The sequence below is a fragment of the Molossus molossus genome, unplaced genomic scaffold, assembly GCF_014108415.1.
Source record: "Molossus molossus isolate mMolMol1 unplaced genomic scaffold, mMolMol1.p scaffold_m16_p_7, whole genome shotgun sequence".
Lineage (NCBI taxonomy): Eukaryota > Metazoa > Chordata > Mammalia > Chiroptera > Molossidae > Molossus > Molossus molossus.
In genome coordinates, this window is record NW_023425401.1 from 7572770 (window position 1) to 7600752 (window position 27983).

At 39.9% G+C, this 27983-nt stretch overlaps 1 protein-coding gene across 4 annotated transcripts; it reads left to right on the plus strand.

Annotated features, from left to right (window-relative positions):
* The first annotated feature begins 715 nt into the window (after positions 1–715).
* On the plus strand, positions 716–27983 carry HERPUD2 (HERPUD family member 2). 4 transcript variants are annotated; one of them, XM_036246662.1, is made up of 8 exons: positions 718–1111; positions 12808–12885; positions 16152–16265; positions 18742–18887; positions 19237–19359; positions 24802–25125; positions 25813–25927; positions 26376–27981. In XM_036246662.1, exons 1-8 carry the CDS (start codon positions 965–967, stop codon positions 26535–26537), a joined length of 1209 nt encoding a protein of 402 aa, XP_036102555.1. In that variant the 5' UTR covers positions 718–964; the 3' UTR covers positions 26538–27981. The 4 variants fall into 4 exon arrangements, with proteins under 4 accessions (XP_036102557.1, XP_036102555.1, XP_036102556.1 ...); XM_036246663.1 differs by having other exon boundaries at positions 720–1111; positions 18742–18878; positions 26376–27980; XM_036246664.1 differs by lacking the exon at positions 12808–12885 and having other exon boundaries at positions 716–1111; positions 26376–27982.

A 27983-nucleotide genomic window follows, 5' to 3' on the forward strand; every position in this document is an offset into this window, starting at 1 on the left:
GGAGGGTGAGGCCCGCGGGGCTCGCCGCGCCCCGGGGTGGCCGGGAACTGCTCCGCCCGGGGTCGCCTAGGGGAGCCCCGGAGCGGCGGGCGGCGAGGTGGGCGGGCCCCGCGTCAGGAGGGTCGCGTGACGCACTTCCGCCCGGCGGCTTCCGGCTTAAAGGGGCCCCAGCCCAGGCTCGCAACAACAACAACAAAACCGGCGCGCTGGCAGCGGGCGCCGCGGCTGCAGTCCCCGCCCTCCTGCCACCTGCCGCCGCCGGGCTGGGCTTGGCCCCTCGCGGCTGCCCCTGCCCGACCCCTCGGGCGGACAGCGGGCCGCGCCCTTTGGCCAACTTTTCCTGCTGCCCCCGCGCCGCCTCGCGAGACCCGGCGCTGGCCGCGGCCGAGCAGCAGGAAGGGAGCGGCCGCCGCGGAGGACGCCCGGCCCGACTGAGCGGCCGGCGGCCCGAGCCCGGCGCGGAGGGCGGCGGTGGCGGGCCCCACGACCTTCTCTCAGGTACCTCTGCCCGGCCGGCCCCCGGAGCCCCTGGTCCCTTCCCAGGCCGCGTGGCGGGGCCGTCGCGTAGGGGCCTTGTTGCGTTTCAGCTGGGGGGTCGCGGCGGGGGCGGGGCGGCGACTCGGGCCGTGGCGCCCCCACCCCTCCCTTCCCCCTTCTCATCGATTTCTGTCTCCCCGGCCCCCCTCCGCAGTCCGGAGTCCGGTGGAGCCTAGCGGAGCCCGGACCTGGCGGGGAACGCTGCCCCCGCGGCCGGGCCCCCAGACCCCCCGCCGCCACCGTCCGTCATCCTTGGGACCGGCAATGGCCTGCGTGTCGCCCGATGCACTTGTGACTGACTTGGACCCGGAGTGTTAAGAACCCGCTAGCTTCTGTCCCCATCCCAGTCGTGCCGGGAGTAACCACTTCGGCTCCTTTGGGCTCCGAAGGGCTGCTGCTCCTGCCTCTTTCCGACTTCGGGGGCACCATGGACCAAAGTGGGATGGAGATTCCTGTGACCCTCATCATTAAAGCACCGAATCAGAAATACAGTGACCAGACTATTAGCTGCTTCTTGAACTGGACCGTGGGGAAACTAAAAACGCACCTCTCTAACGTGTACCCTAGTAAACCAGTAAGTGTCTGAAAGCGGGCGCGCTGCCCTGGCCCGCAGCCCCTCGTGCCCTGTGCTCACCTTGCCCCCCGCTCCCCCCTCGACTCAAACAGGCCTCTGTTGGTAGACTGCGAAGTCGTGTCTCTTGAGTGTCCGAGCCATCATTAATCTCTCCCTGATGAGGTTCAGTTAATTAGTTAGAGTATACAGAAGTATCGGGGACATAACTGGCCAGCACAAAAAAAGACCATTTTCCTTGGACTTAAAGTCATCAAGCTAATATGGGCTGACATGATGCATCCTTGAAAAAAAAAAAAAAAAGAAAGAAGCATTACAATTTATACGAAAGCTTTTATGGTTTATTAGACTAAAATTCTTTTTTATTTTCAACACCTGGTCCAGAAATTTGCTCACTGTTGAGCAGTTTTTTTCTTCTTGGAAATAAGTGTGTGCCCCTGTAAAAATTACACTTTCAAGACTGGTATATATGTTTTAAGAAGCAAAGAGCGAATGAGTTTTACATTCACGTTCTGCTGCTCCTCCCTCCCTCATTTTTCTCCTGTACAGAAATTTCACTAATTTAGAAGGGAATAGTCCTTCAACTCCCCCCACCATTTGGTACATCTTTTTATTCGTTTCATATGGCCATTTGTAAATCATTGTGGCAGTGTTTTCCATTCTCAATCATATCTGGATATTGCAAAGATAATAAAATATAAAGAGTACAGCCCCATCTGTCCCCAAAGGTAGGTTTGAAATGACATAATTGATAATTAAGTCTTGATAAGTAAAGAAGACATTTGATCTGTATTCAGATAGTGATGAATTAGGACTGTTTCAGTGTTAAAATACTAAGTTTAGTCACTTTAGATATCTAGAAGAACTACAAAAATAACTGCCATTACTGCAGAAATAGGTTTAGAAAAACAGTTCTTAGTTGGTGTTAGCTGTGTTTGTCAGCACCTTGTGATACAAATATTTTTAGTACAGGAGATAAAAACCCTGAGGTATTTAAGTACTTGGAACAAACTAGCTGAAACTCATTTATTCAACTCTTTTGTTTGAAAGTTAAGATTTTCACGGGGGATAACAATTTGTTTTAAAAACTTCTGCTTTACAAAAGATTTCCTATTGCATATGATTTCTTTCGCACATTTCAAAGCGGAAAATAGCATTTCAGAAGAGTCAGAATTTAAAGTCATAGACTTCCATAATACAGTTCATAACATAGCCCGAATACCATTTCTAAGTAGTACGCGTCCCAGTATATATGCTCAAGAGTGTGAGGATCCTTATATTACATGACTTAATCGAAAGGGACTTGGTTTGCATTATGATAGATCAAGAGTTCTTACTTTTCTAAAACTTGCTTTTATGGTAAAAACTCTGTAGGAGGAGTGTGAAGCCCGTCTGCCCTACCTGTCCCCCTTGCAGCACTTAATCTCCAGTGCAGGGCTATCCTGCTGGAGACAGAGCAGTTGCAAACGCCTCTATGCTCGCCCTCCTTCCCTGCCTGCCGCTTGGACACACTGGAGATGCTTTTGGAGGCTGTACAAATAATATGCAGCCTAGTAATTACCTAACTGCCAAACTTTGTGGCAAACCTGACATTTTCTTTCTCCTCCAGCAAGTCTTCGCCAAGCGAATTGTAACAGCTGAAGGTTATTTCTAGGTTAATGAGAGGGTGGACCTGGAGGCACAGGGCACATGTATTTATTTTCATAGAACTTAACTGAAAACTTTGTATGGTGATTATATTTGACAGGCTTACAGTCTAACCTACTTATTACATGAGGATTTGAAGTATCACAGTTGTTAAACAGACCAACTGTTTAATGGTACCCGAAAGCCATAGGTAGTCCTCAGTATAGAAATTGGAGTTGTAAAAGTTTTCTAGAAAGAGAACATTTTGCAATATAAGCAGTGTTACATGACGAATAATACATTACACAGGAAGTTTAGGTTGTATGACCACCCACAATGACTACTTAACATTATTCTGTGTTTATGTGTCTCAAGTACTGTGTTGGTAATAGAGATAATTTCTTATGCCTGATTCCTTGCACATCTGCTTGGTGGGAGGGTGGACTTGGAAGCGGAGTAGAATTCCAGTGCTTTGTCCCCTGTAAGAAATAGAAAAATTAATGGCTCTGGTCCACATTGCTCTTAACTGGGTCTGATGTGTCACAGGTGGAAGGCCTTGGTCTCTGTGGGTAGTAGCTTCTAGGAAAGTAAAGGGAGCTGCTGGAGGGAGAAGAATGGAGGTTTGAAGTTGTCCTTTTGGGATCTCTACAGGGATAGTCACGTGTCTACATGCTATTAACAGAATTCAGCAACAGTGTAAAATCTCCAGATTCTAGTTTTAAGGTCAGATATTGACTTGACTTAATCACAGATTATCTCCACATGGATATTTTATTTATTTAAAATCCTCACCTGAGGATATTTTTCCATTTATCTTCAGATAGAGTTGAAGGGAGGGAGGAGGTGAGGGGAGAGAGAGAGAGAGGGAGAGAATAATCATTGACATGAGAGGGACACATCGATTGGTTGCCTCCCACATGATTTGACCAAGGCTGGGGACTAACCACAACCGAGGTACATGTCCTGGACCGGAATTGAACCTGTGACTCATTGGTCCATAGGCTGACGCTCTTAACTGCTGAACCAAACCAGCCAGGGCTCCACTTGGATATTTTAAATTCAACTGTCTATCTCAGTAAACCCACAATAGATACTTACTATCCTTGCCTAAGCATACTTTCTTGGGCTTCATTTATTTACTTAATTTGGATTTTATTAACCTAGTATTTGAATATCTGTATGCCAAGCATGAAGGTGATGGTAAGAGTTCTGTGCTCTTAAGAGGCTCAGGTCTAGTGTGGGGATACCAGGATGAGAGTAAATGACCGTGACATTATGGAAATAGTGCTATACAAAGGGTTGTACTGAGTGCTGCAGAAACACGGAAGGATGGTCAAGTCTGGAGTCCGGGAAGGGAATGTGCAGTTTTAAGAAAAGGTTCACAGGGACATTTTTCTCAAAGTTGGTAACAGTTTTAAGCAGACAAGATGAAAGGGTTTTTTTTAAATTCTCACCCGAGTACATATTGAGAATGAGAGAGAGAGAGAGAGAAACATTAGTCGGTTGCCTTCTGTACACTCCAGACTGGGGATCAAACCTGCAACCCAGGTTACATGCCTGACTGGGAATTGGACTGGCAGCGTTTTGGTGTACAGGACATGCTCAGCCAACTGAGGCGCTCTGACCAGGCAAGGTGGGAACTTAAAAAAAAACTGTTCTCTCGGAGCTGCTGCTGCATTGATGATTGTAAGTGCTTTAACTACTGTATTACTTAGTGTTATAGTACTATGTAAAAAGATTACAGATCCATAATGAGCTACAGAGGGGAAGGTGTTTTCCTGATAGGAAGTAAGGTAGTTGCCATATTTATGCAGAAGTTTACAAAATCTTTATTAAAAACCTCAGATGTGGAATTGAGCTCTTTGGGAGTTTTGTTTAACTTTGAATGGTGTTGATTATTGGTTTAGGGCCTGGTTTAGGAACTGGGAAGTGCCCCAGTTCTTGTTGATAGTTTATATGGAAAATTGTGAATCATATTCTAATACAGCATTTGTCATCACTTGATGACTTTAGATTTTCAGATCCTGAAATTGGCCTGTAGTGTGAAATAATTATTCTGAAATTTTGGTGATTGCTACTAGGGAGTGAAGAAGGCTTTCACTTAAGTAGTTTTAGACTTTTATTTGGCTTAAACTTATTTATTAGAGATGTAAATATCAAAATGATTGATGGACTGTCCTGGAGAAAACTTAAAATATAAGAATTTCTAAATCAAATTAGGTGCCTTTTTTTCTTTTGTTTTACCATTCTCATACAGAAACAATAACTACGATGGCCCTGACTCACAGTAAATTCAATTTTGAATGCAAACCTTTCTAGGTTTTGTATGCCTGGCTTTCCATTCTTCAGTGTTGAGATCAGATGCCTATTGAAAATGTCTGTCAGTTCAGGGTAGATTTCCTATGTCTTGGTGCTTCATACTGGTAAATTAAAGTAGTCAATTTGATTATTTAGCCAGCTCTCTTGCTCAGCTAGGGAGATTTATACTGTGTTTTCCGATTGTTCCTTTCCTCTGAGATTGTGTTAGAAATAAATAGGAATAGAACCAGTTGTATAAGTTCTGTTCTGAAAATGTAACATTTCATAACCAAATTGCCTATAGTTGAGATGAATGTCTGACTTTCATTATCAGTGAAAATAGCTTGTGTAATATAATTTGAGGGTATGTCTCATTTTTGTAATTCCCTGTTATCTTATTTAGGCAGGTCATTTTTAAAACCTATCTGTTTAACCACTGCTGAACTGTGGAATTTAAAGCGGCTATAATCCGTACACATAAAACATTTTTTATAGGACTAGTGTCATGAAATTTTAGTACAGATATTTAAGAGTTTCATGTCACATAGCAGTATAGTTCAAATTTTTAAAACTTTTTGAACAAAGCATATTAAATTGAGTGTGAAGGCTGATGAAAAGTTAAGTTTTGAATGAATGCATTACATTGAATTTTATTAAACTTCTTTGTAACCTTTTTCTAATGTCTTTTTGGGAAAACAACAGTACTTTGAAGTTTGTTTAATTATGCATCAGTGCTTTTTAAAATAGGATTTTCCCAGAACTTTATGTTGCACTTCTTTACATAATAAATAATTTTTTTAAAGATTTCATTAAAAAAAAATTTTTTTTTCTTTATTGATTTTTTAAAAAGAGAGAGGAAAGGAGAGGAAGAGAGATAGAAACATTGATGAGAGAGAACACTGATTGGCCGTCTCCTGAATGCATGCCCTCCACTGAGGATTCGGCCTACAACCCGGACATGTGCCCTGAACAGGAATCGAACCGGCAACCTCTTGGTGTATGGGACAATGCTAAACTAGTGAGCCACACTGGCTGGGTTTCATTTTTTTCCTTTTCTTTTTTTAACCTTCACCTGAGGATATATATTTTTTCCCATTTATCTTTAGACAGAGTGAGAAGGGGAGAGAGAGAGAGAAACAGAGCAACATTGATGTGAGAGAGACACATCAACTGGTTGCCTCTCACAAGACCCTGACCAGGGCCAGGACTGAACCGAAACCGAGGTATGTGCCCTTGACTGAAATCGAACCTGTGACTCTTTGGTCCGTGGGCTGATGCTCTAACCTCTAACCCAAACTGGCCAGGGCTAAAGGTTTCATTTTTTAAAAATATTTTTTAAATGGACTTTTAGAGAGACAGGAAAGGATTAATCCCAAAACCTAGGCATGTGCCCTGACCGGGAATGGAACCTCAACCTTCAGGTGCAAGGGACAGCGCCCACCCAACCGAGTCACACTGACCAGGGCAATAAATATCAATTTGATGGTCTCAAATGCTTTTATTGACCTATTATAGTTATATAACTAAATATTAACTAAGTTTACTAAGTGGTTACCATGTGTACCAGGCATTCTGCTAAGCACTATGTTTTATCACATTTATTTTTCATAGATACCTTATGATGTTAAGGTATCTTAGTAGCTCTTTGTTTTGCCCAAGTTCATAGAATTCTACCTGATAGAATTTGAATTTGAATTCAGGTTTGTCTGACTTGCAAGCCTTAGCGCTTAACCATCACAATTCACATTATTTATGATGGTCATGTGTAATAATATCAAGAAAGGTCTTTAGGGACTTGGCCATCTCAGTTGTATACTTGCAAATTGAAAGAACTATAAAAAGAGGTATATGTGTTTAGATGGTTTGTCATCTAATGGCTACAGATGAGTGGATAACAGCCTTAGTTCTGTTCTAATGAGTATGGTTCTTTTTGCTTATTTATTTATTTACTTACTTATTTCTTAATCCTCATCCAAGGATATTTTACCATTGATTTTTAGATAGCGTGAGGGGGGCGGGGAGAGAAACATCCATGTGAGAGAGACATTAATTAGTTGCCCCCTGCACCACACCTACTGGGGCCTAGGAGCAAATCTGCAACCCAGGTACATGCCCTTGACTGGGAATCGAACCTGACACTGTTCGTTCCTCAGACCAATGCTCTCACTGCTGAGCCAAAACCAACCAGGGCTATTTCTGCTTATTTTTAAATTATGGGGAAGCTGTGGCAACATATTAAGACTCCAAAGCACATTGCTTTGCCCTGTCTTTTCACATCCCTACTTGTTTGTGTGAACCATAGCAGTCATGTATTGTGTCATTCTCTGTTGTACATATACCTGATTTGTGAATGGCCTGTGAGTGGAAACAGCTAAGCAGGGAATGCCCCTCTGGAGTTCTAGAGGAAATTCTTCCTTAAGCACTGTGTGCTGGTTTTGCTTACAGTTGTTGCAAGGAGATAAGGGGTAGAGACAGTTTGAGTAAACTATGCTTCCATTTGTTGTGTTTCTGAATTCCCTGGGGCTTTAGATGGGCCGAATGTAGTGGGAGTGCCAGATACGTTCCAGTACAGATCCATAGAATTCATTTCCCACAGAAATGATGTTCTGTGCGTTCTTGGGAACCACCTCTTTAAGCTGTTTGACATTTGTGACAGCTATATATGTAAGTACTGAAATGTTAATAGTTAGTACTTTCAAAGGACTTGGGTCATAGTTCTTTGAACTAACATTAAGTTGTAGATTGCTTTTACTGAGCTATTTGTTTATGTTGAAGTTGAGTATACCAAAAACATGATTTTTTTAAGTCATACATAATTATGAGAGACCCATTTAGTCCTTCACATAAAAAAGTTTAATCTTTCGATATCAACTGGGTAATTTCTAGAAATACAAAGTATTTCTGACTTTGTAAATCTCAACTACCAGACTCTTGTGAATAGTTACAATGCATTAGGGGTGCATATAGTATTTTATTTTGTTGTTGATATCTGATTAAATGTTGAAAAGCTAGACACTTTAGATAATGTACGTAAACCTTTTAGAAAGAAAAAAATGTCTCCCCAGTTTACGATTGATTTTTGCATGTTATACTAGCTAAGGAGCTTTCCTGACCTTGGTTTTTAGCAGTGTCTCTCTAGTAGGTAGTAGAGTTTTGGGGTCAGCTGGTTAAGCAGCTGTTTACTAGGAGTGGTGTAATTCTGTCTTTGGGCTACTTGGAGTGCCATCAGGATGTTTTCAGCCTGGTAATTTAGCTGCCTCTGCTGTACCATGTATCACCAGGCTTCGTCTAGGATGGAGCAGTGCAGGCCGCAAAAGTGATGCATACCGGCAGGGTTTGCCCAGTACTGGATATAGGGTGTGGGCAACGGGAAAAATGGTGATGCTCTTAACAGATAAGGGCAGTGCATTTATATGTTAATCTGTGTGGCTAGAAACTATTGATTGACAATTTAATTAGTATTTTGTTATTTATTCTTTTGGAGTTTATACAGTTTTTGAAAATTTATCTTTATTGTTGGAAGTATTACAGATGTCCCTACTTTGTAATTCTGAGTCTTCTGAATTCTTATATTTAAAAGGTGCCATACATTTTTTTTTTTTATTGAGATAAAAATGAACATTTATTGTGTTAAAAGTATATCAGGTAGCATTACTCTAATACAGAAATGGATTTTCAATCAAGGTAAAGGATATTGTTATTAGCAGATTTGGATGAATATAATTGTCACTTTTACAGGTAAAATTTAATTTAAATTGTGATCTCAAAATCTGTACCTTTCCTAATACTTATAATTTAAAATAACTAGATGAAAATTCAGTTGATTATTGTTATCATATCTAAACTTGGCTTTTTCAGATATTTAAATTAAATTCATTGATATTTAAACTGAAGAGGCAATTTTTTTTAGTGACATGGAAAATTTTTCAAATCTTCTTACCTAATTTAAACACATGAAAATTTCTTTTTCTGTTTTCAACCACAATAAAATTAAAGGATTCCTTCTCCTTTTAAAACTTCTGCTTATCTGAAGAATATTCAGTTTAAAGCAGTAATATTTTTTTTATTGAGGTATAATTCACATGCTATAAAATTTGCCCCCTTTGCCCTGGCCAGTTTGGCTCAGCGGTTAGAGCGTCCGCCTGCGGTCCAGAGAGACCCGGGTTCGGTTCCCGCTAAGGGCGCGTACCTCGGTTGCAGTTTGTCCCCGACCCTGGTTGGTCGTGCGGGTGGCAGCCACTTGATGTGTCCCTTTCACATCGATGTTTCCCTCCCTCTCTCTCACTCTTCCTCTCTCTCCCTCCCACTCTATCTGTACAAAAAATGGAAAAATGTCCTCGGGTGAGGATAAAAAAAAAAAAATTGCCCCCTTTTAAAAAATATATTTCTATTGATTTTTTAGAGAAAGAGGAAGGGGGAGAGAGAGAGAAACACTGATGTGAGAGAGAACCATAGATCAGCTGCCTCCTACAAACCTCCCACTGGGGATGGAGCCCGCAACCTATGTACCCTGACCAGGAATCAAACTGGGACTTCTCAGTCCAAGGGATGATGCTCAATCCACTGATCCACACCGGCTGGGCAAAATGTGTCCTTTAACGTGTACAACTTGGTAGCTTTTAGTAGTTCACAGAGTTGCACAATCATCATCACTGTCTAATTCCAGAATATTTTTATCTCCCCAAAAAGGAACCCCATACCCGCCAGCAGTCACTTCCCATTCTCTGTACCCCCAGTCCTTGATAACCCTTACCTACTTTGTCTCTGGATTTGCCTATTTGGGAAATTTCATATAAATGGAATCATAGTATATGTGTGGCCTTTGTGTCTGGCTCCCTTCACTTACTGTCATGTATACAAGGTTCATCCATGTTATGGCACATATCCCTTCTTCATTACTTTTTATGGCCAAATAATATTCCATGATACGTATTTATCCCATTTTGTTTATTCATTTATCATTTGATACACATTTGGTTGTTTTGACTTTTCGGCATTATGAATAATGCTGTTATGAACATTCCTGTACAAATTCTGTGTGCATGTTTTCAGTTCTCTTTGGCATATACTTAGGAATTGGGTATATACTGAATCATATGGTGACTCTATGTTTAACTTTCTGAGGAAATGCAAAACTTCCCCACAATGACTGTTCATTTTACATTCCCACCAGCAATGTATGAGGATTCCAGATTGGTCCACACCTGTTTCTGTTTCATGTGTTTTTTAGGGAAAGTACCATGTAACTTTGTTATAATGCTGTATTCTGCTTTTTTAAAAGTTGAATTGATATTCCCTTGCTGTGGAAAGAGAAAAGTTTGTTTGAAGTTGACTACTAACTTAGAGCAAAGCTAAAGGGTACTAACATGCGATTGCTCCTTCGAAGCTATCTGCTAGTATCAGTACTGTTTGTAGGCAGATTTGGCACCAGCAAGTGTTTTGATTCATAGACTAAATATTTCATTTCTGTTCTTTTTTTTTTTTGCATTTATCTTTAGATAGAGTGGGAGGGAGGGAGAGAGAGAGGAAGAGAGAGAAACATTGACGTGAGAAAGACACACCGAGTGGTCACCACCCACATGACACCAACTGGGGCCGGAGACAAACTGCAACCGAATTACGCACCCCTGGTGGGAACCGAACCCGGGTGTCTCTGGACCGCAGGCCGATGGTTGTGCCAAACTGGCCAGGGCCATTTCTGTTCTTAATGATTACATGTAAAGTAACTGTTACAGTGAACTTCAAATGAGCTGTGCATCCAAATCTGTGTGAACACTTTTGGACTCATACCACTTCATTTGATAGATTGACATTTAATATCTAATCTGTCAGTCACAGTGCTAGGCTCTGAGAACAGAGTGATGAACTAGATAGACATGGACCCTTTGATTTTGGCACTCGTATTCCACTTAGGAAAATAAGCAGGTGGACATAGTTAAGATTGTGGTTTGTGTTATGAAGGAAACAAATGGTGTATGAAAGGGAATGCTCGAAGTTTGTAAATCAGGGAAGACCTCTCTGAGGAGGTCATCGTAAAGCTAAGACCTAAAAGATGATTCAGAGCCAGTCACACAAGAGCTGAGAGAATATGCAGGTAGGGTGTCTGAGTCGGGAAGGAGCTTGGCATGTTCATACTAGAGGTCAAAGTGAATGCCAGTTTGGCTAGTGAGCGAGGAAGGAAGAATGCCGTCAGAAGAGGTTAGAGAGGCAGGAAACCAGATCTGCTAGGACTGGCTGGCGATGGTAAGGAATTCGATTTAAATCTAGTGTTCCCTCCCTCCCTAATTTCGAGTTACCCTTCCAACATTTCTTTTTAACAATGCAACAAATCTGAATATAATAAACACAAGTATTTTCCTTCTTTTCTTACATAAAAAGTAATACACTCTACCTACTCTTTTGTGCCTTGTCTTCTCACTTAATATACCCTGGAGATTATGCTGTAGTTGTATTAGGGTGTCTTCCCCTTTATTCTTGACAGGTGCATACTTCTCCATTATATAGAAGTGCTACAGTGTGCTAATGGATATTTGAGAATTTCCAGGCATTTGTTATTAGTCACAGTGTTCTTCTTTCATACTTTCCTATTTATTTCTGTACTCCCTTCGAGTATCCTGCACCATGGAGATCCCTAGTGGTCTTGATGAAAGCAGTCTTGGTGGACAATAGGGTAACAACTTATTTGGGATGGATCTCAGAGAAAAGGAAAGGAGTACAGTAGAGACAGTGACTATATACAACTTACAAGTTTTGCACTAAGGACAGGGAAAGAAATAGAGCAATGGCTAGCAGGGAGATGGAATCAAAAGAGGGTCTGGTCTTGATTGTTTTACTGTTTTTGTTTTTTTTTTTTTTAATTTTGGGGGTAGGGTGGGGGGAGGGCAGAAACATCCATCCATTGCCTATAGAGTGGCAACTAAATCTCCATACAGTTGAGTTGATTTTTCTTTAGTCTCATGTTTTTGAAAAATGTACAGAGCTATTCGTGAGCGTGGTAGGAATGAAAAAACTAGAAATAGTTCCCTAAAGCTATTACTAAATCCAAATGGCTCTTGAATTAAAACCAATAAATTGTTCTACATGATGTTAGTGAAGAAGAAGATAAATCTTACATACACTTTTAGATTAAAAACAATGCAAAATAACTCTGGTGACTTTGAAATTTTATCTCATTTGACTTTTAATAGAAAGCCAGCCACCTTCTCATTCATAGTTTTGAGGTTATTTTTTTAATTGACTTTAAAAAAATTGATTTTAGAGGGAGGAAGGGTGGAGAGAGAGAGAAAGAAACATCAGTGTGAGAGAGAAACGTCAGTTGGTTACTTCCTGTACACACCCCAACCAGGGATAGAACGTGCAGCCTGAGTATGTGCCCTGACTGGGAATCAGACCCAAAACCTTTTGGTGTATGGGACAGTGCTCCAACCAGCTGAGCCACACCAGCCAGTGCTATAATTAGAAGGTTTTTAAATAATAGTCACATATACATTGCATTATGGCTGAAAAGAAAAAACTTCCAATTTACCTTTTTTTTTCTGTTATAAAAAAAAAATGTTAATTACCTGTATAATAGTATATCTACAATAAATATGCTACTATTTTCTGAGCTCTTAATGTCTTAAGCATAATTTGGAAAAACAAAATTCTTAATGTCCGTTTTCTGCTTATTTGTGCCTAAAGGGAGTTTACTTTACCCATATTTAGGCATGTTATTCCCAATCTTTATTTTGTATAATTAGAAAAAGTTGAATTCTTTTCTTTGTCCCATTTCTTAGTCGACGAAGGATCAGAGATTGGTGTATTCGGGCAGACTGCTTCCCGATCATCTGCAGCTGAAAGACATTCTCAGAAAAGTAAGCAGATTTCTACCACTATTTGATACCAGACACAGTCAGAGTATGAGAGAAGGTTTGTTCTGAAATTTTGTCGATCTCCAATCAGTTCAGTTTTTAGATGCTTAAAATCAATCCTTTGGGGTAGCATAACGTGTAAACATGAACTAGAAATAGAAAGTAAAGAACATAATGATAGGTTCCAATTAGTTTAGGTAGTTTGTATATCTACTGATAGCTAAATCTGAACTATGATTATATACTTGTGTTCAAGTAGTTGGCATTTTGTGTAAGAAAACTATCAACTTATCAGTAGTGCAGGAGTAGTGTTCAGGGTGTGGTGAAGGATTTTCACTGATAACAGTCTCCTCTCTCATATCCTCTTATGACCAAACCGTATGACATTTTAATACAAGTTGCTTGGGTTAGGAGTTTAATTTCAGGGCAAGGAATTAGGAGGAAGCCCAATTGGTCCATCAGTTAGCAACCTTGGAATGCTGGTGCTTAGAGCTAAAATATATGCTGGCTTTTTAAATGGCAGCTTTTAGTTCATGTTTATTTGTGAAATTTATACTTTTATAACTTTTCTGCATTTGCGATGCTGCTTTTTGTTTATGAATATATAGCTTTGATATTTTGCCTTAGATCTTTGACTTAACTCTTCATGTTGTTCTGGACTGACTTAGGAAATCTGTGTCCTCTCCTTTTTGCTGATGATCATCTGGGAAACTTGGCCAGTGTGATTTCTTGCTGTCATTTTTATTTTAATCATGTATCTTCAAGTTGCCAAGGTTGTTTGTTAACTTCTTTTTCTTCCCCAAACAGTGGAATTTGCAGCAGGTTTTCTCTCTTTTTAAGACTTAATTTTTTTAGACAGTTTTAGGTTCATAGCAAAATTGAGCGGAAGGACAGAGATTTCTCATTTACCCCCTGCCCCCACACCTGTACAGGCTCCCCCACTAACCACCTCCCATATTAGAGTGCTACATTTGTTACAGTGGATGAGCCTACATTATGGACACATTGTCACCCAGAGTCCATACTTTACATTAGGCTTCCCTTTCGGTGGTGTACATTCTGTGGGTTCGGACAAATGTATAATGACGTGTAGTCACCATTATAGTCTCACACAGAACAGTTTCACTACTCTAAAGATCCTCCGTGCCTCACCTGTTCATTTGTTCCCTGCTCTATACTCTGAAGTAGAGATTTATCTCATTTTAACCCAAAGATGGGTGGTTTGTAACGAATACTTTAAAAAAGGCTCTCACTGCGGAAGTGGTTTCCGACCAGAAGACGTAAAATGAAATTGTTTCAGTCAAAGGACTCTTGGCCCTTCTATAAAACATTTTGAATAACATGTTTGTATTTTATAGAGCTTTGAACTGTTTTCGTTAAGGTCAGCGTACCCCTTCTTTTTCAGTTAAGGGCTGCCGTTAGCTTTACGTATTTAGATAGAAACTATTTTACAGAAACATCCCCCAAAGGTGAATGAATACTGTGAGTTAATTTGATTAATACGACCTTTGAAATTAGGTTTCTAAGGGTAAGCATCTTATAGTTGGACGCTTTAGTGTTCTGTATCCTGAAGCTAAGGGGCGGGGACATTGTAAGTCAGGAGTGCCCTCTGTCTGCTGTGCTAGGACATCATGTCAGCCTCTGTCTGGAAGGATTCTACCCCATCAACCTTTTCTTTAAGCTCCTAGCGCATTGTAGTTGTGCTTCTCAGTTCTGTGCCAAAGACCGTTTTATATATGTCTCTGGTTGTGTCTAATGCACTAGTCTGATCTTTGAACAGTGTCATGAGCCTCTTTAGGGGACGGGCTGACTCTTACCTTTTGGGATTTACCTCAGAATTAAGTACAATTCTAGGTTGATGGTAGGCAGTTGACAAATTCCTAGTTTCTAGTAGTTTTCTAGAAGCTTTCTTTCTCTTTCTTGTACCTGGGCATCTTCCTTACCCTCCTGCCCCTTTCCTTTATCATAGTCTAGTTTTTTCTTTCCTTTTTTTTTTTTTAAGTTGCTGAGCTATCCCATGTTCTTCTTTGCTCTCCTTTATTTTCTTTCCTTTCTCCATCTTATTTATTTGCTTCATGCCGAAGTATAAATACTCTCATGTAATCGCTAAGCTAAAATGTCAATTCTCATCATTGTTAGAATATTTTTCTTCAGTCATAGTTGTAGGTTTATGGAAACACACAGAATACTTATAGACTATAGTTCAAATATATGCTTTATTTAAATGTAAGTACTGTAGATAAAATCAGGCTTTTTGTTGTTGTTGTTAATCCTTCCCTGAGGATATTTTTTTCCATTGAGTTTTAGAGAGAGTGTAAGGGAGGGAGGGGGGGAGGGGGAAAGAGAAAGACATTGATGTGAGAGAGACACTTCAAGTGGTTGCCTCCTACATGTGCCCCAACCGGGGCGGGGATGGAACCTAAATCCAGGTGTGTGCCGTTGACTAGGAGTCGAACCTGAGGCCTTTCTGTGTGCAGGCTGATGCTCTAACCGCTGAGACCAACGGCCAGGGCGAAACCAGTATTTGACTTAAAAAAAAAAAACTATACATCACCCTTGATAAAATTAAGGGAAATGAGATTATGGTGAAGTTGAATTTCTTTATTATAGCTGCAAGGTCTAAGTAATGAAAATATTTTACTACTTAGTTTGCAGGTCTAAGCCTCATTATGACTATTATAGTTCTGATATTAAGGTGCTCAATGTCTTAATTTAATTTAATTTTTATTTATTTTCTTTATTAATTTTAGAGAGGAAGGGAGAGGGAGAGAGAGAAACATCGATGAGAGACAACATCAATTGGCCGCCTCCTGCACGCCCCCCACTGGGGATTGGGCCCACAACCTGGGCATGTGCCCTAATGGGGAATCAAACCGGTGACTTCTTGGTGCATGGGTTGACGCTCAACCACTGAGCCGCATTGGCCGGGTATGTGTTTGATGTTTTTATATTGAAATAATACATTGCATCGACACAACTTTACAACACTGCTTTAAGACTCCTTCACATACAAAGGGATCCTTTTCCATATAGCAATTACTGAATATTTAGACCATTTGCCAAGCATGGAGAAAATACAGACTAAAAGGGCTCCAATTCTAAAATGATAAATTTACTTTCAAATGACAACGATTTCTTACTAATAAATGGCTATGCTAGTTAAGGAACTTAAGTTTTGAGTTAAGTATTTCAGCTTAGCTGCTGCTGACTTTTTGACTGTATATAGATTTCGAGTAATACCCTTTAAATGTAATCTTCTTTAATTTTAGCAAGATGAGTATCATATGGTTCATCTAGTATGTACTTCTCGGACTCCTCCCAGTTCTCCAAAATCCAGCACCAGTAGAGAAAGTCACGAAGCATTGGCATCCAGCAGCAATTCTGTGAGTCGGTTCGAAAAGCGTAAATGTTGACTGATTACCCCAGTTTTGCCTCTAAAAGCTAAGTGAGAAGACAGAACTGTGGGAACTTGTGGGTTGTGAGGTTGTGTTTTGAATGGCTTGAGTTAGGTTTAAACTTTGTTTTTAGAAATCCATATACAGTGTTACCCCTTGAAGCCTGTTCCCCACAAGTTATATATAATTTGCTGTATGTAGTCAGTAATAGATCTAATTAATCTTCAGGGGTTTAATTATTGAAATACTAAGAAAACAGAATTACGATATAGTTATATAATATAAACTCTAAGGCCAGCAAAGTTTCAGAAATATTTAAGGTGTTGAATATAGTATATTATTCAAGGTGGAATAAATTATTTACATTTTAAGTATGCTAAATCTTCTTGAAGTAGATTGTTGGTCAGGAATTTTATGTTTTCAAAGGACTGGATTTGGGCGTACATTCCAACCGCAGGAGGAAACGCGACTTACCCACTCGGCTCTTTCAGACTTGGGTTTGCCTTTCTCCTGCTCTATTTTTCATTTACCTAAAATTGTTCTGGAAATTTTTCTTAATGGTTAAACTTTTCTACTTAGACATTCTCTACAAGTTTTAAAGACACTGTCCCAACTTCTTTTCGTTATTTTTGGTTTCGCATAAAAGCTTTATATGACACCTTGAAGGTGAGAGCAAAGGGTGAGTGGAAGCTTGCTCGGCACGTGGGCAGGGCTTTCTCACACGGCCGCGTGTGCTCTCCTCCTCGTGAGAACCCAGCCGAACGGGAGGGAAGGGTGCCCCCTCCCAGTGGGTACTAGTTAACTACTTCGTTAAGAACTAGATCCTCTACTTGCTGTGTTTAATTAGGGTGGCCTCAGTGGTAAGTATTCTCTAGTACCAGTAGTAGGAATTTAGCTTTCATTAAACTGAAATGTTTTGTCAGTAAACCCAAGGGCCTGGATTTGTGTCCCACCCTGCACCTGAAGGGACAGACCTGGGCATTGCATGAAGTTCTGTACGCAGTCTTTGGACACAGCTGTGTCGCTCCCGTTTTTGTTGAGAAAGAATCCTCTGCCTTGTCTAGTGGTTCCTCAGCCATGATTTCCTGTCATGTGTGTGTGTGTGTGTGTGTGTGTGTGTGTGTGTATTCAGTTTTTCAAGGTGTATTATGTATCAGAGGAAAATTAAGTTGAATTCCCTGTAATGTTTTATGACTGACAAATTTCAGTGGGATTTGAAAATGTTTTAAAAATTTAATCATGGAAAGAGTTATCTGATAAAGTCAGGAATCCTTAGTTCTAGAGAAATTAGGTTGGGCTGCCAAATGACTAGGTCTTTCTTATGTTAATTTTCAATTAACCACCTTTTTACGGTCCATTTAATAAGATATTTTGCCAAAAAGGAAGCCTTTCTGAGTAATGTCCCTAAGAATCAGACTCCCTAGTAAGATATTTGGTATCTGTTTTGTGTGAAGTAACATCTGAAGAAAGCTTCTGTTAGTTTTGCAAAGACCAGTATCCTTGGGACTTTTTCCATGGCAGGACTTAGGAAGGTAGACACACTAAAAAGACATCCTGTCAGTAGGAAGGCAGTGCAGCTAAAATACAATTTTAACAAACCTGGAAGGATGTGCAAATTATATTGTACCCAGGTGTTTTTAAGTGGAAGAACTATAATTTATATAAAATATAATTGTTTTTTAAAATTTACATAAGACACTTAATAAACTATTTTCAAAAAGCAATAAATTGGGGTAGTCTTCAAGGGGTTATATTGTTTAAGGTTGTTGAGTCTGGTGAATTACTGACATCATTGGAGCATGAGAATTTAAAAATCCTCATTGGTATCTTGTTCATTAAAAACAAACAAACAAACAGTATTTGTTGGTGGTATCTATAAACTAACAGAAGTTTAGAACTGAAAGGACTCTTGAAAATGTAGTTCAACCTTATTTTTTGTCGGAAAGCTGAGACTTGGAGGTTAAAGGAAAATTTAAGGTTAATGTTCTTTGTTAATGTCAAGAGATAATGCCAGATTCTAGATCTTCTGATTCCTAGCATGTTCCTCGTTTTAAACCAGTGTGTTACAGACAGCATGTTATATAGTACTTGGCACATAGTAACTGTTTATATGACACAGTAAGTAGTTGGTGGCATTATTGAGCACTTTCAGTGTTTTAGGGATTGTGAAAGACTATATGCAGTTTAATGCTCACAATGTTGTATGTTCTTTTTTGTATACAATTACTCACTACTTAGCCTTTTCTAGTTGGTAGATGAACTGTTGTATAATTAAGCAATTTTTATTTTTCTGAATTCTTTAGTCTAATCAGAATTAAAGTATCTACTTATGCTGGGCACAAGATTCAAATTAGTAAATTCCTAAAATTCACTCTTTGCAGAGGGTTTTCATAAATGTGTCTATAATCTCATGATTGTAATGAATTAAACCTTCTTGGAAAAACAGTTACATTTCTGTTTGCAGAGTTCAGATCAGTCAGGAGCATCAACTCCGTCACCCGGTCGAGAACCCTTGCCCTTGGCGGTCAGCTCGGCCTCGGGGCTGAGGCAGCGCACCTTCCCTCCGGCGCAGACCGACCCTGCGCAGGGCCCTCAGCTCCCGTACGTAAGGCAAGGCGCGTGGGTTCGGGCGGTTGTGGGCCTTCACACACGTTTCCGTGACCTTCAGCGGCAGCCCTCTGCAGTAGCCAAGTGCGTTTGAAATTTACCCCTGTACCTGATTGCATATTTTGAGAATTAGAGGGTTAAGTGGAGTAGTGCTGGTGAAAGCTGATCATGTGTCAGAATCATCTCGGGCCATATTTTTTAGTTTGTAATGTTTGTGATTATCACCTGGGGATCTTGTTTCAAGATACAGGTTCTGATTCAGCAGGATGACTTGTAGTTCAGAAATGCAAATTTAGGGAAATGCTTTCAACTTTTAGAGCATTCAAAGACGTATCTTTATCTTTTATGGTAGCAATGTAGACAACCAGCTTCCTGGGGAGGCTGTTCCAGCCGGATTCCCAGGGTACCCCGCATTCAGCCCGCTGCAGGTGCTGTGGTGGCAGCAGATGTATGCTCACCAGTATTATATGCAATAGTAAGTGAACTTCAGTTCCTTTCCTGACTCACTGTGTTATTTGCTTTATTTTCTGTTTTTATCCTAAGTAACTTGATTTGGGATTGCATTTACTGATGTATTTCATTGTCTTTTAAAAATTATTATGAGAGCCTTGGCCGGTTTGGCTCAGCGGTTAGAGCATCGACCTGCAGACCAAAGAGTCCCGGGTTCGATTCCAGCCAAGGGCACGTACCTCAGTAGTGGTTCATCCCCGGCCCTGGTTGGGTCATGCTGGTGGCAACCAGTCGATGTGTCTCTCTCACATCGATGTTTCTCTCTCTCTTCCTTCCACTCTGTCTGAAGATAAATGTAAAAGTATCTTTGGGTGAGGATTAAAAAAATAACAAAAAATAAAAATTATTATGAGAAAGAGCTCACAGACATCTTAGCAGATACTTTTTAAAAAAATTCATTGCTGTATTTCTGATGAACATTGATGCTAAAATTTTCAACAAAATATTAGCAAACTGAATCCAGCAATACAGTAAAAAGATCATGCACCACCATCAAGTTGGATTTATTCTGGAGATGCAGAGTTGGTACACTATCCACAAATCAAATGTGATACACCACATAAACAAAATGAAGGCTAGAAACCACATGATTCTATCAATAGATGTAGAAAAAGCATTTGATAAAATCCAGCACCCATTTATGATAAAAACTCAGCAAAGTGGGAATAGAGGGAACATACCTCAATGTAATAAAGGCATATATGACAAACTCACAGCCAGCATTATGCTCACTGGGCAAAAACTTCAAGCATTCCCCTTAAGTTTGGGAATAAGACAGGGATGTCCACTTTAACCTCTCTTATTCAACATAGTACTGGAAGTCCTAACCATAGCAGTCAGACAAGAAGAAGAAATAAAAGCCATCCAAATTCAAAAGGAAGAAGTAAAACTCATTATTTGCAAATGACATGATATTATATATAGAGAACCTGAAAGACACCACCAAAAAACTACTAGAACTGATAAGTAAATTCAGGAAAATAGGAGGGATACAAAATAAATATCCAGAAATCAGTTACATTTTTGTATACTAATAGTGCACTATCAGAAAGGGAAACCAAGATAAACAATCCCATTCACAGTTGCTTCAAAAAGAATAAAATACCTAGGAATAAATTTAACCAAGGATATAAAAGACTGGTACTCAGAAAATTATAAGACACTGAAGAAAGAAATATAAGAAGATACAAATAAGCGGAAGCATATACCTTGTTCATGGATAGGAAGAGTTAACATCATTAAAATGTCCATAATACCCAAAGCAATATACAGATTCATCGCAATTTCTATCAAAATACCAATGGCGTATTTCACAGAACTAGACAAATATTCTAAAAATTTATATGGAACCACAAAAGACCCTGGATAACAACAGCAATTTTGAGTAAGAAGAACAAGGTGGAGGAATCACGCTACCTAATATCAACTACAAGGCCATAGTAATCAAAACAGCATGTTCTTGGCATAAAAACAGACATATAGATCAATGGAACAGAGTAGAAAGCACAGAAATAAATCCAGTGTCTTTATGGTCAATTAATATTTGACAAAGGAGGCAAAACATACAGTGGGCTGAAGATAGTTTAGTTAATAAACAGTGTTGGGAAAATTGGACAGATGTGTGCAAAAATATGAAACTAGAACACCTTACACCACACACAAGAATAAACTCAAAATTGATTAGACTCAAATGTTACACTCTAAACCAGAAATCCTAAAAGAAAAAATAGGCAGTAAAATCTTCGACATTTCCTGTAGCAATATTTTTTTGCTATATCTCTTACGACAAGGAAAGCAAAAGAAAAAATAAACAAATGGGACTATGTCAAACTAAAGTTTTTGCACAGCAAAGGAAACCAACAAAATGAAAAGACAACCCACTGAATGGGAAAACATGTTTGCTGATACATCTCATAAGGGGTTAATATCCAAAATTTATAAAGACCTTATAAAGCTCAGCACCAAAAAAAAGAGAACAATCCAATTAAAAAATGGGCAAACCAGTCAGTGTCTGAATGAAAAGGAAAATAAGAGGCCAGATACTAAAGGTCCAACAGCTGCTGCAAGAAATGACGGCTTCTTAAAACTTTAGTAGAAGAGACTCTTGGCTTTTTTACATACAGCTGTCAGAAACATTGTTTAGACTAAAATGCTTTTAGTAAGCATTCTCTTTCTACCTTTAACAAGGCAGCATGGTGCGGTGCAGTGCAGTGGTTATTTATTTATTTTAATTTTTTTTCTTTATTGATTTTAGAGAGGAAGGGAGAGGGAGAGAGAGAAACATCGATGAGAGAGAACATCAATTGGCAGCCTCCTGCATGCCCCGCACTGGGAGTCAGGCCCACAACCTGGGCATGTGCCCTGACCGGGAATCGAACCAGCGACCTCTTGGTGCGTGGGTCAACGCTTAACCACTGAGCCACACCGGCCGGGCAGTGCAGTGGTTATTAAAGCTTATGAAGAACCCCCAACGTATAGAACAAGTAGAAGTAGGGCTGCCATATCAACCCTTAGCCCTACCTACTTTTTTATCCTCATCCGAGGACATTTTTCCATTTTTTGTTCAGATAGAGTGGGAGGGAGAGAGAGGAAGAGAGGGAGAGAGAAACATCGACGTGAAAGGGACACATCGAGTGGCTGCCACCCACATGACCAACCAGGGCCAGGGACAAACTGCAACCGAGGTACATGCCCTTAGCGGCAACCAAACCCGGGTCTCTCTGGACTGCAGGCCGGCACTCTAACCACTGAGCCAAACCACCAGGGCAGCCCTACCTTCTTCGTGCCATCCTCAGTTCTTGCAGTACTCCCCGGATGTCTTCTTGGAACCTCACCGGACACAGTTTGAAAACTACAGGACTAGCAAACCAGGGGACCGGACTAGGATGAAAAGACCTCGAGCTGAGCCCACTCCACTACTACTGTTCCATAAAGCTGTGGGCGTCTCCTAGCGGCTTTGAGCCTTGGTTTTTCCCACCTGCAACATTGGACTAATACCTACTGTGCCTCTCTGACAGGTAGTCATAAAAATAAAGGATGCAGAATGTTTACAAGTACTTCGTAACTTATAAAGTGATATAAAATTTAAAGTTTATATAGATGATTATAAAATTTTATTACAGTCATTTGTTTATGGGGTCATGTTTATAGTGTTCTATTTTAAACAGTTAGTCACCACAGGCCAAATAATCCCAGATGATATGCCCCTAATTAGACTATATTATATGGCAAAGTGAATGGAATTTTAGAGGCATTTATGTTTCCTAATGAGCTGACTTTGAGTATCAACAGAGAGACTGTGCTGGGTGGGCCTGACCTAATAAGGTGAGCTCTTACAAGAAGTCTGAGCGTCTCCTGTGGGCCTTCAAGAAGGAAGCTAGCATGTTGTAAGGAGGCCACCACATTGGATAAGACCTAAGGGTGGCCTCTAGGAAATGAGGCTACTTTCTTGACTGTCACCCAGCATGACAGACTGGGACTTCAGATGTATAACCACAAGAAAATGAATTTTCTAACAGCCTAAATTTGCTTAGAAGAGAACTCCAGACTTCAGATGATACCATAGCCCCAGCTGACACGTAAATTTCACCTTGGGAGCCCCTCTGTAGCTGATCTAGCTGAGCTGCACCTGCACTTCTGACATACAGAACTGTGACTTAATACATGAGTTGCTATAAGCCACTAAAAAGATAAATAAATAAAAATGGGCAAAGGACCTGAATAGACACTTCTCCAAAGAGGACATAAAGATGGCTAATAGACATACGAAAAGATATTCACTGTCACTAATCAGAGAAATGCAAATTAAAGCCACAATGAGATACCACCTTACACCTGTCAGAATGGCTGTCATCATTAAATCAACAAATACCAAGTGCTGGTGAGGATGTGGGGAGAAGGGAGCCCCACTGCACTCTTGGTGAGAATGCAGACTGGTGCTTCCACTGTGGAAAGCAGTATGGAGGTACCTCAGAAAATTTAAAAGGGAACTGCCCTATGACCAGAGATTCCATTTCTGGGAATTCATCCGAAAAAACCCAAAATACTAATTTGAAAGAATATATGCAGCCCTGTGTTCATTGCAGTGTTATTTACAATAGCCAAAATTTGAAAGTAGCCCAAGTGTCTGTTGGTAGATGAGTGAATGGTACATTTACACAATGGAATACTCCTTGGCCATAAAAAAGAAGAAATAATGTACCCTTTGTGATGGCAGGGATGGACCTGGAGAGCATTATGCTAAGTGGATAAGCCAGTCAGAGAAAGACAAGTACCACATAATTTTACTCATGTGGAATGTAAACAAACTAAATGAACAATCAAGATGGAGACAGACGCGCGGGTAGAGAGCAAGCTGACAGTTCGGGGTGGGCTGGGGGGTGGAGGGATTGAGCACGAAGAAAGAACTGGTGGGCATGGACAACAGTGATGATTGCTCGGGGGCGGGGAGGCGAGTGGGTGACGGCGGAAGAGGGTATGGGGGGATAAAAGAAGATGAAAAAATAAAATGAAAAAATTAAAAAATCAATTGGCTAAAGGAAAAAGCATTCATATATAAGAGGAGAAAACTTAAATTGGCTTTTGTAGCCTAGGAAACTTATGTTTTATGTTATTTTGCTATCTCGATTTTTAAACTTTTGATTATAGAAGAATTTCAACATATACAAAGGTAGAATGGTAAAATGAACACTGTGTACTCATCACCCAGTTTCAGCATTTATCAGTTCATGGCAATCTTGTTCTATAACTTTTCCCCCTATGCTAGATAATTTATATTCCAGATATATTGTCATTTCACTGGTAGCATATTATAGGAAAACTTATTCTGATTTTCAAGGAATTAAATTATAAGCATACTTCAGGACCTATGCCAGTGATCCTCAGATGGAGTTCTCAGAAGTCAGGATTGGGTTTGAGGGGTTGTTATTTGGAGTCTAGTTGATATCTTAAAATACTAATACAAATCATTATCGCTGAGAGTGGACACACAGGGTAATGACCAGTGTATTTAAAGACAAATCTTTTGAAACCAGGGTCTGGGGCAGAGGTGGTGGGTGTGGGGTGTTCATTCCATGCGAATGACTAAAGGGGCCATTAGTGAAGAGGCTGCAAAGAGACCTGGTCATTACTGTACGAAGTATTTAGTGCTAGGGAGAAAAGAGTGATGCACAGGGCTGTTCTTCCTCCCTTCCCCAGCCAGCCTAAGCACCCTCCCCTGAGCTACTCTCGCCATAATCTCGTCTCACTTTCCACTGAGATGTGTGCTTGCCTAAGGAATGGGGGCAGGGTAGCGATAATCCATATCAGGTTTATGAAAAGTACATATGGCTCACCCAGGAAGTTTTGAAAAATATATAGTGTGATAAAGTTCCTTCCTTTTTAATATTTATTTTGGTGACTCTTCCAGCCAAGCTGCAGTTTCAGCTCAGGCCACATCAGATGCCACCGCCACCCAGCCGGCGCCTTCACAGCCTTTAAACTTGGCACATGTTCCTAGAGAAGAACCCCCTCCAGTCCCCAACCGAGTGGCCCAAGAAAACCGACCCATGAATGAGAATGTTCAGATGAATGCACAAGGGGGTCCAGTGCTGAACGAAGAAGACTTCAATCGAGACTGGCTAGACTGGATGTACACGTTCTCACGAGCTGCGATTCTCCTTAGCATTGTCTACTTCTATTCTTCTTTTAGCCGCTTTGTCATGGTCATGGGAGCCATGCTGCTGGTTTATTTGTGAGTGAATTTCTTTACCTTTCTGTAGTTTCTTTTAGTGACGTTCTGAAACTGTTCAGCATAGAACCTGGCCTGTGGTGTCTGTTGTGGATGTTGGATGCGGGAATATGAATGTTGAGTGTCATAGGTATGGCATCAGAAGCAAACCAGGTTATGTTGAGTGAGAACATTTATTAGAATTGTCTAGAAGCAAATTTTCCCTTTATTGTCATTTATAAAAACTTGTTAATTCAGCTAGATATGCTCCATCAGTTATTTAGAATTTAAGGAAGTATATGATTCATTTTTTACAAGGATGTTCTTTTTAATTACAGTTATCAGTAGTAAGTTCTATAGGCACAGGTCAGATTTTTTTCTTCATAAGTAGACTAACTTTGCCTTGCCCCCTGGCTCCCCAAGAGGCAAACAACTCATGAAGTTGAATTTCATTTTGAAATGTAGCAGAAGCGATTTTGCAGCTCCTGACATCTTTCATGTCTAGTGTAGAGCTGTTAAGCCCATGATAGATTTTTTGACTTAAATTCATTTCTGTGTTGCTGTTATTGCTTTGAGAGGAGTACTCAGCCCAAAGTAGGCAGTATGGCCTTTTCATTTGATATTTTCTCTTGTAGGACACTGATGTTTTATAGTTTTACAGATAAAAACAGTTGTGACTTAATTTACTTTACTCTTTATTTTACCAAACAGACACCAAGCTGGATGGTTTCCTTTTAGGCAAGAAGGGGGTCAGCAGCAGGCTCCCAACAACAATGCTGAAGTTAATGATGGGCAGAACGCAAACAACCTGGAACTCGAAGAAATGGTATGCTAATGAGAGGTGCACTTTCAGTGTAGCTGTGTCCTCAGCGTTATATGAGGTCAACATGATAAAGAATCTTGGGATGTTCCATGTTATTTGTGGAATAACACATGAAGAAAAGATAACATAAATTGTGTGGTTTCATCTGGAAGAACTTAGTCAAATTAGAATTAAGTGGAAAGACCTAATACCCTTCCTTAAAATAGCCCAGAAAGAAAATTATGCACATCGCGAGAGTTTATTGTATTATATTGGCAGTTGTCCCTTTGAATTCAAACACCAAGGAATTTATCAATTTTGGATTTAGCAAAGATTTCTCATAACCAGATATGGACCACTTTCTTATTTCGGTCTCACAGTCCTTATTGTAGGGAAGGGCTGCTCTCCTTTTCTGTCATGAGTCCGTGCTCGCTCTGTCACTCAGGAGTGTCTTCCCTGTTTTGTTTGGAAGGAGCGTCTTATGGATGACGGGCTTGAGGATGAGAGTGGAGAAGATGCAGGCGAAGAGGCCAGTGCACTGCAGAGACCTGGGCTGGCGGCCTCCGCGTGGTCTTTTATCACCACCTTCTTCACTTCACTGATACCGGAGGGGCCTCCCCAGGTTGCCAATTAGACCTGAAAACTCTGCCAGCTGCCAAGGAGGGTCTGGCCTTTGGAACGTGATTTAAATAACAGTGCAATTTCAAAAAATTTACTTTCTTTTCATCATCATGTACAGAAGTGTTTTTCTTTAAGCTTCTCATGCATATGAATAGTTTAAGCACAAATGGACTACTAAATGTGTGATTTTTTTTTTTTTTAAATATCCTAACAGAACATAGTGTAACAATACTGGTCTTCCAGGTTTATTAATTTCAATTATGTGGATTATACCAGACAGACCTGTATGTGCATCTTATTTCTTTAAAGAGCTGCTTTATATATGTGTCTATGATAGCCCAGCCCTTCAGTGTGTAACTGAATAAATATTATCTATTTTCTGTGAATAATTCTAAAAGTTTTAAACAGAATGACCTCATAGTTTTAAAAAAGATTATTATTTACCTAAAATGTGCTAGTAGTATCTTGCCCAGCCATAAAGCAATAAACTTCTCAATAATCTTAATTTTGACATTTGAATAAATAATGGAAATTTCTATTTTAAGGGCAAGTGTCCCATCAATTGGAATTAGTACCTTAAAAAAAGGCAGCTCTTCAATGGAATTAATAGTGATATAAAATGTTTGATATAAGCAGTACTTTTATAAAATAAGATATGTTGGAAATCATTCCCTGTAATTTTTTAAAATAAAAGGTCAGTTATGATAAACTGTCTTAATGGCATATTTGCTTAAACTCTTTAGTAATATATGCATTATGTGCAAAAATCATTATGAAGGTAAGTGGATGTTGGGAATTTTCACCTTGTTCCATTCCAGATGGACACCTCCTAGTTCTCAGGTGGTCCAAATCCTCAATAGTTAAAAAATAATAATCCCTGTGTAAGCCAATTCAGTATTTCATATAAAAGGAATATGTTTCTTACAGGGGAGTTAATTAAAATGGAATAAATGAGGATGGAGAAGACTTACCAAGGATGAGCTCCGTCTCATGGAATGTATTACAGTTACGCTAGAACAAAATGGTAGATTAAGAAAACAGCCATGAATTATTCTCTGGGTTGTTTACTTATAATAATAACGGTGACATTCCAAGGCAACCACTGGTTTACCTTTTGAAAAGTAATACTAGGTTTCTGTTCATAGATGTCAATCAAGACATCATGATTGAATATGAGCAGTTGAACCACAAATACTAATAGAAATTATAGATGAATACCTATATAATATTGGGGTCAGAAAATACCTTTATCGCTAAAAAAAAAAGAAGGTTGCTTGTTTATAATGTTTTGATATAAATAATTAAAAGCCAAACAGGAAAAGAAGATTACAGAAAAGGTAATAGGTCATTCGGAGGGAAGGAGGGAGGGAGATCAGGAAGAAATAAACCAAAGAACTGATGTGCATATGAGCATCATCGATGGCTGCAGACAGTAATAGCCCAGTGAAGGCTGGGTGGC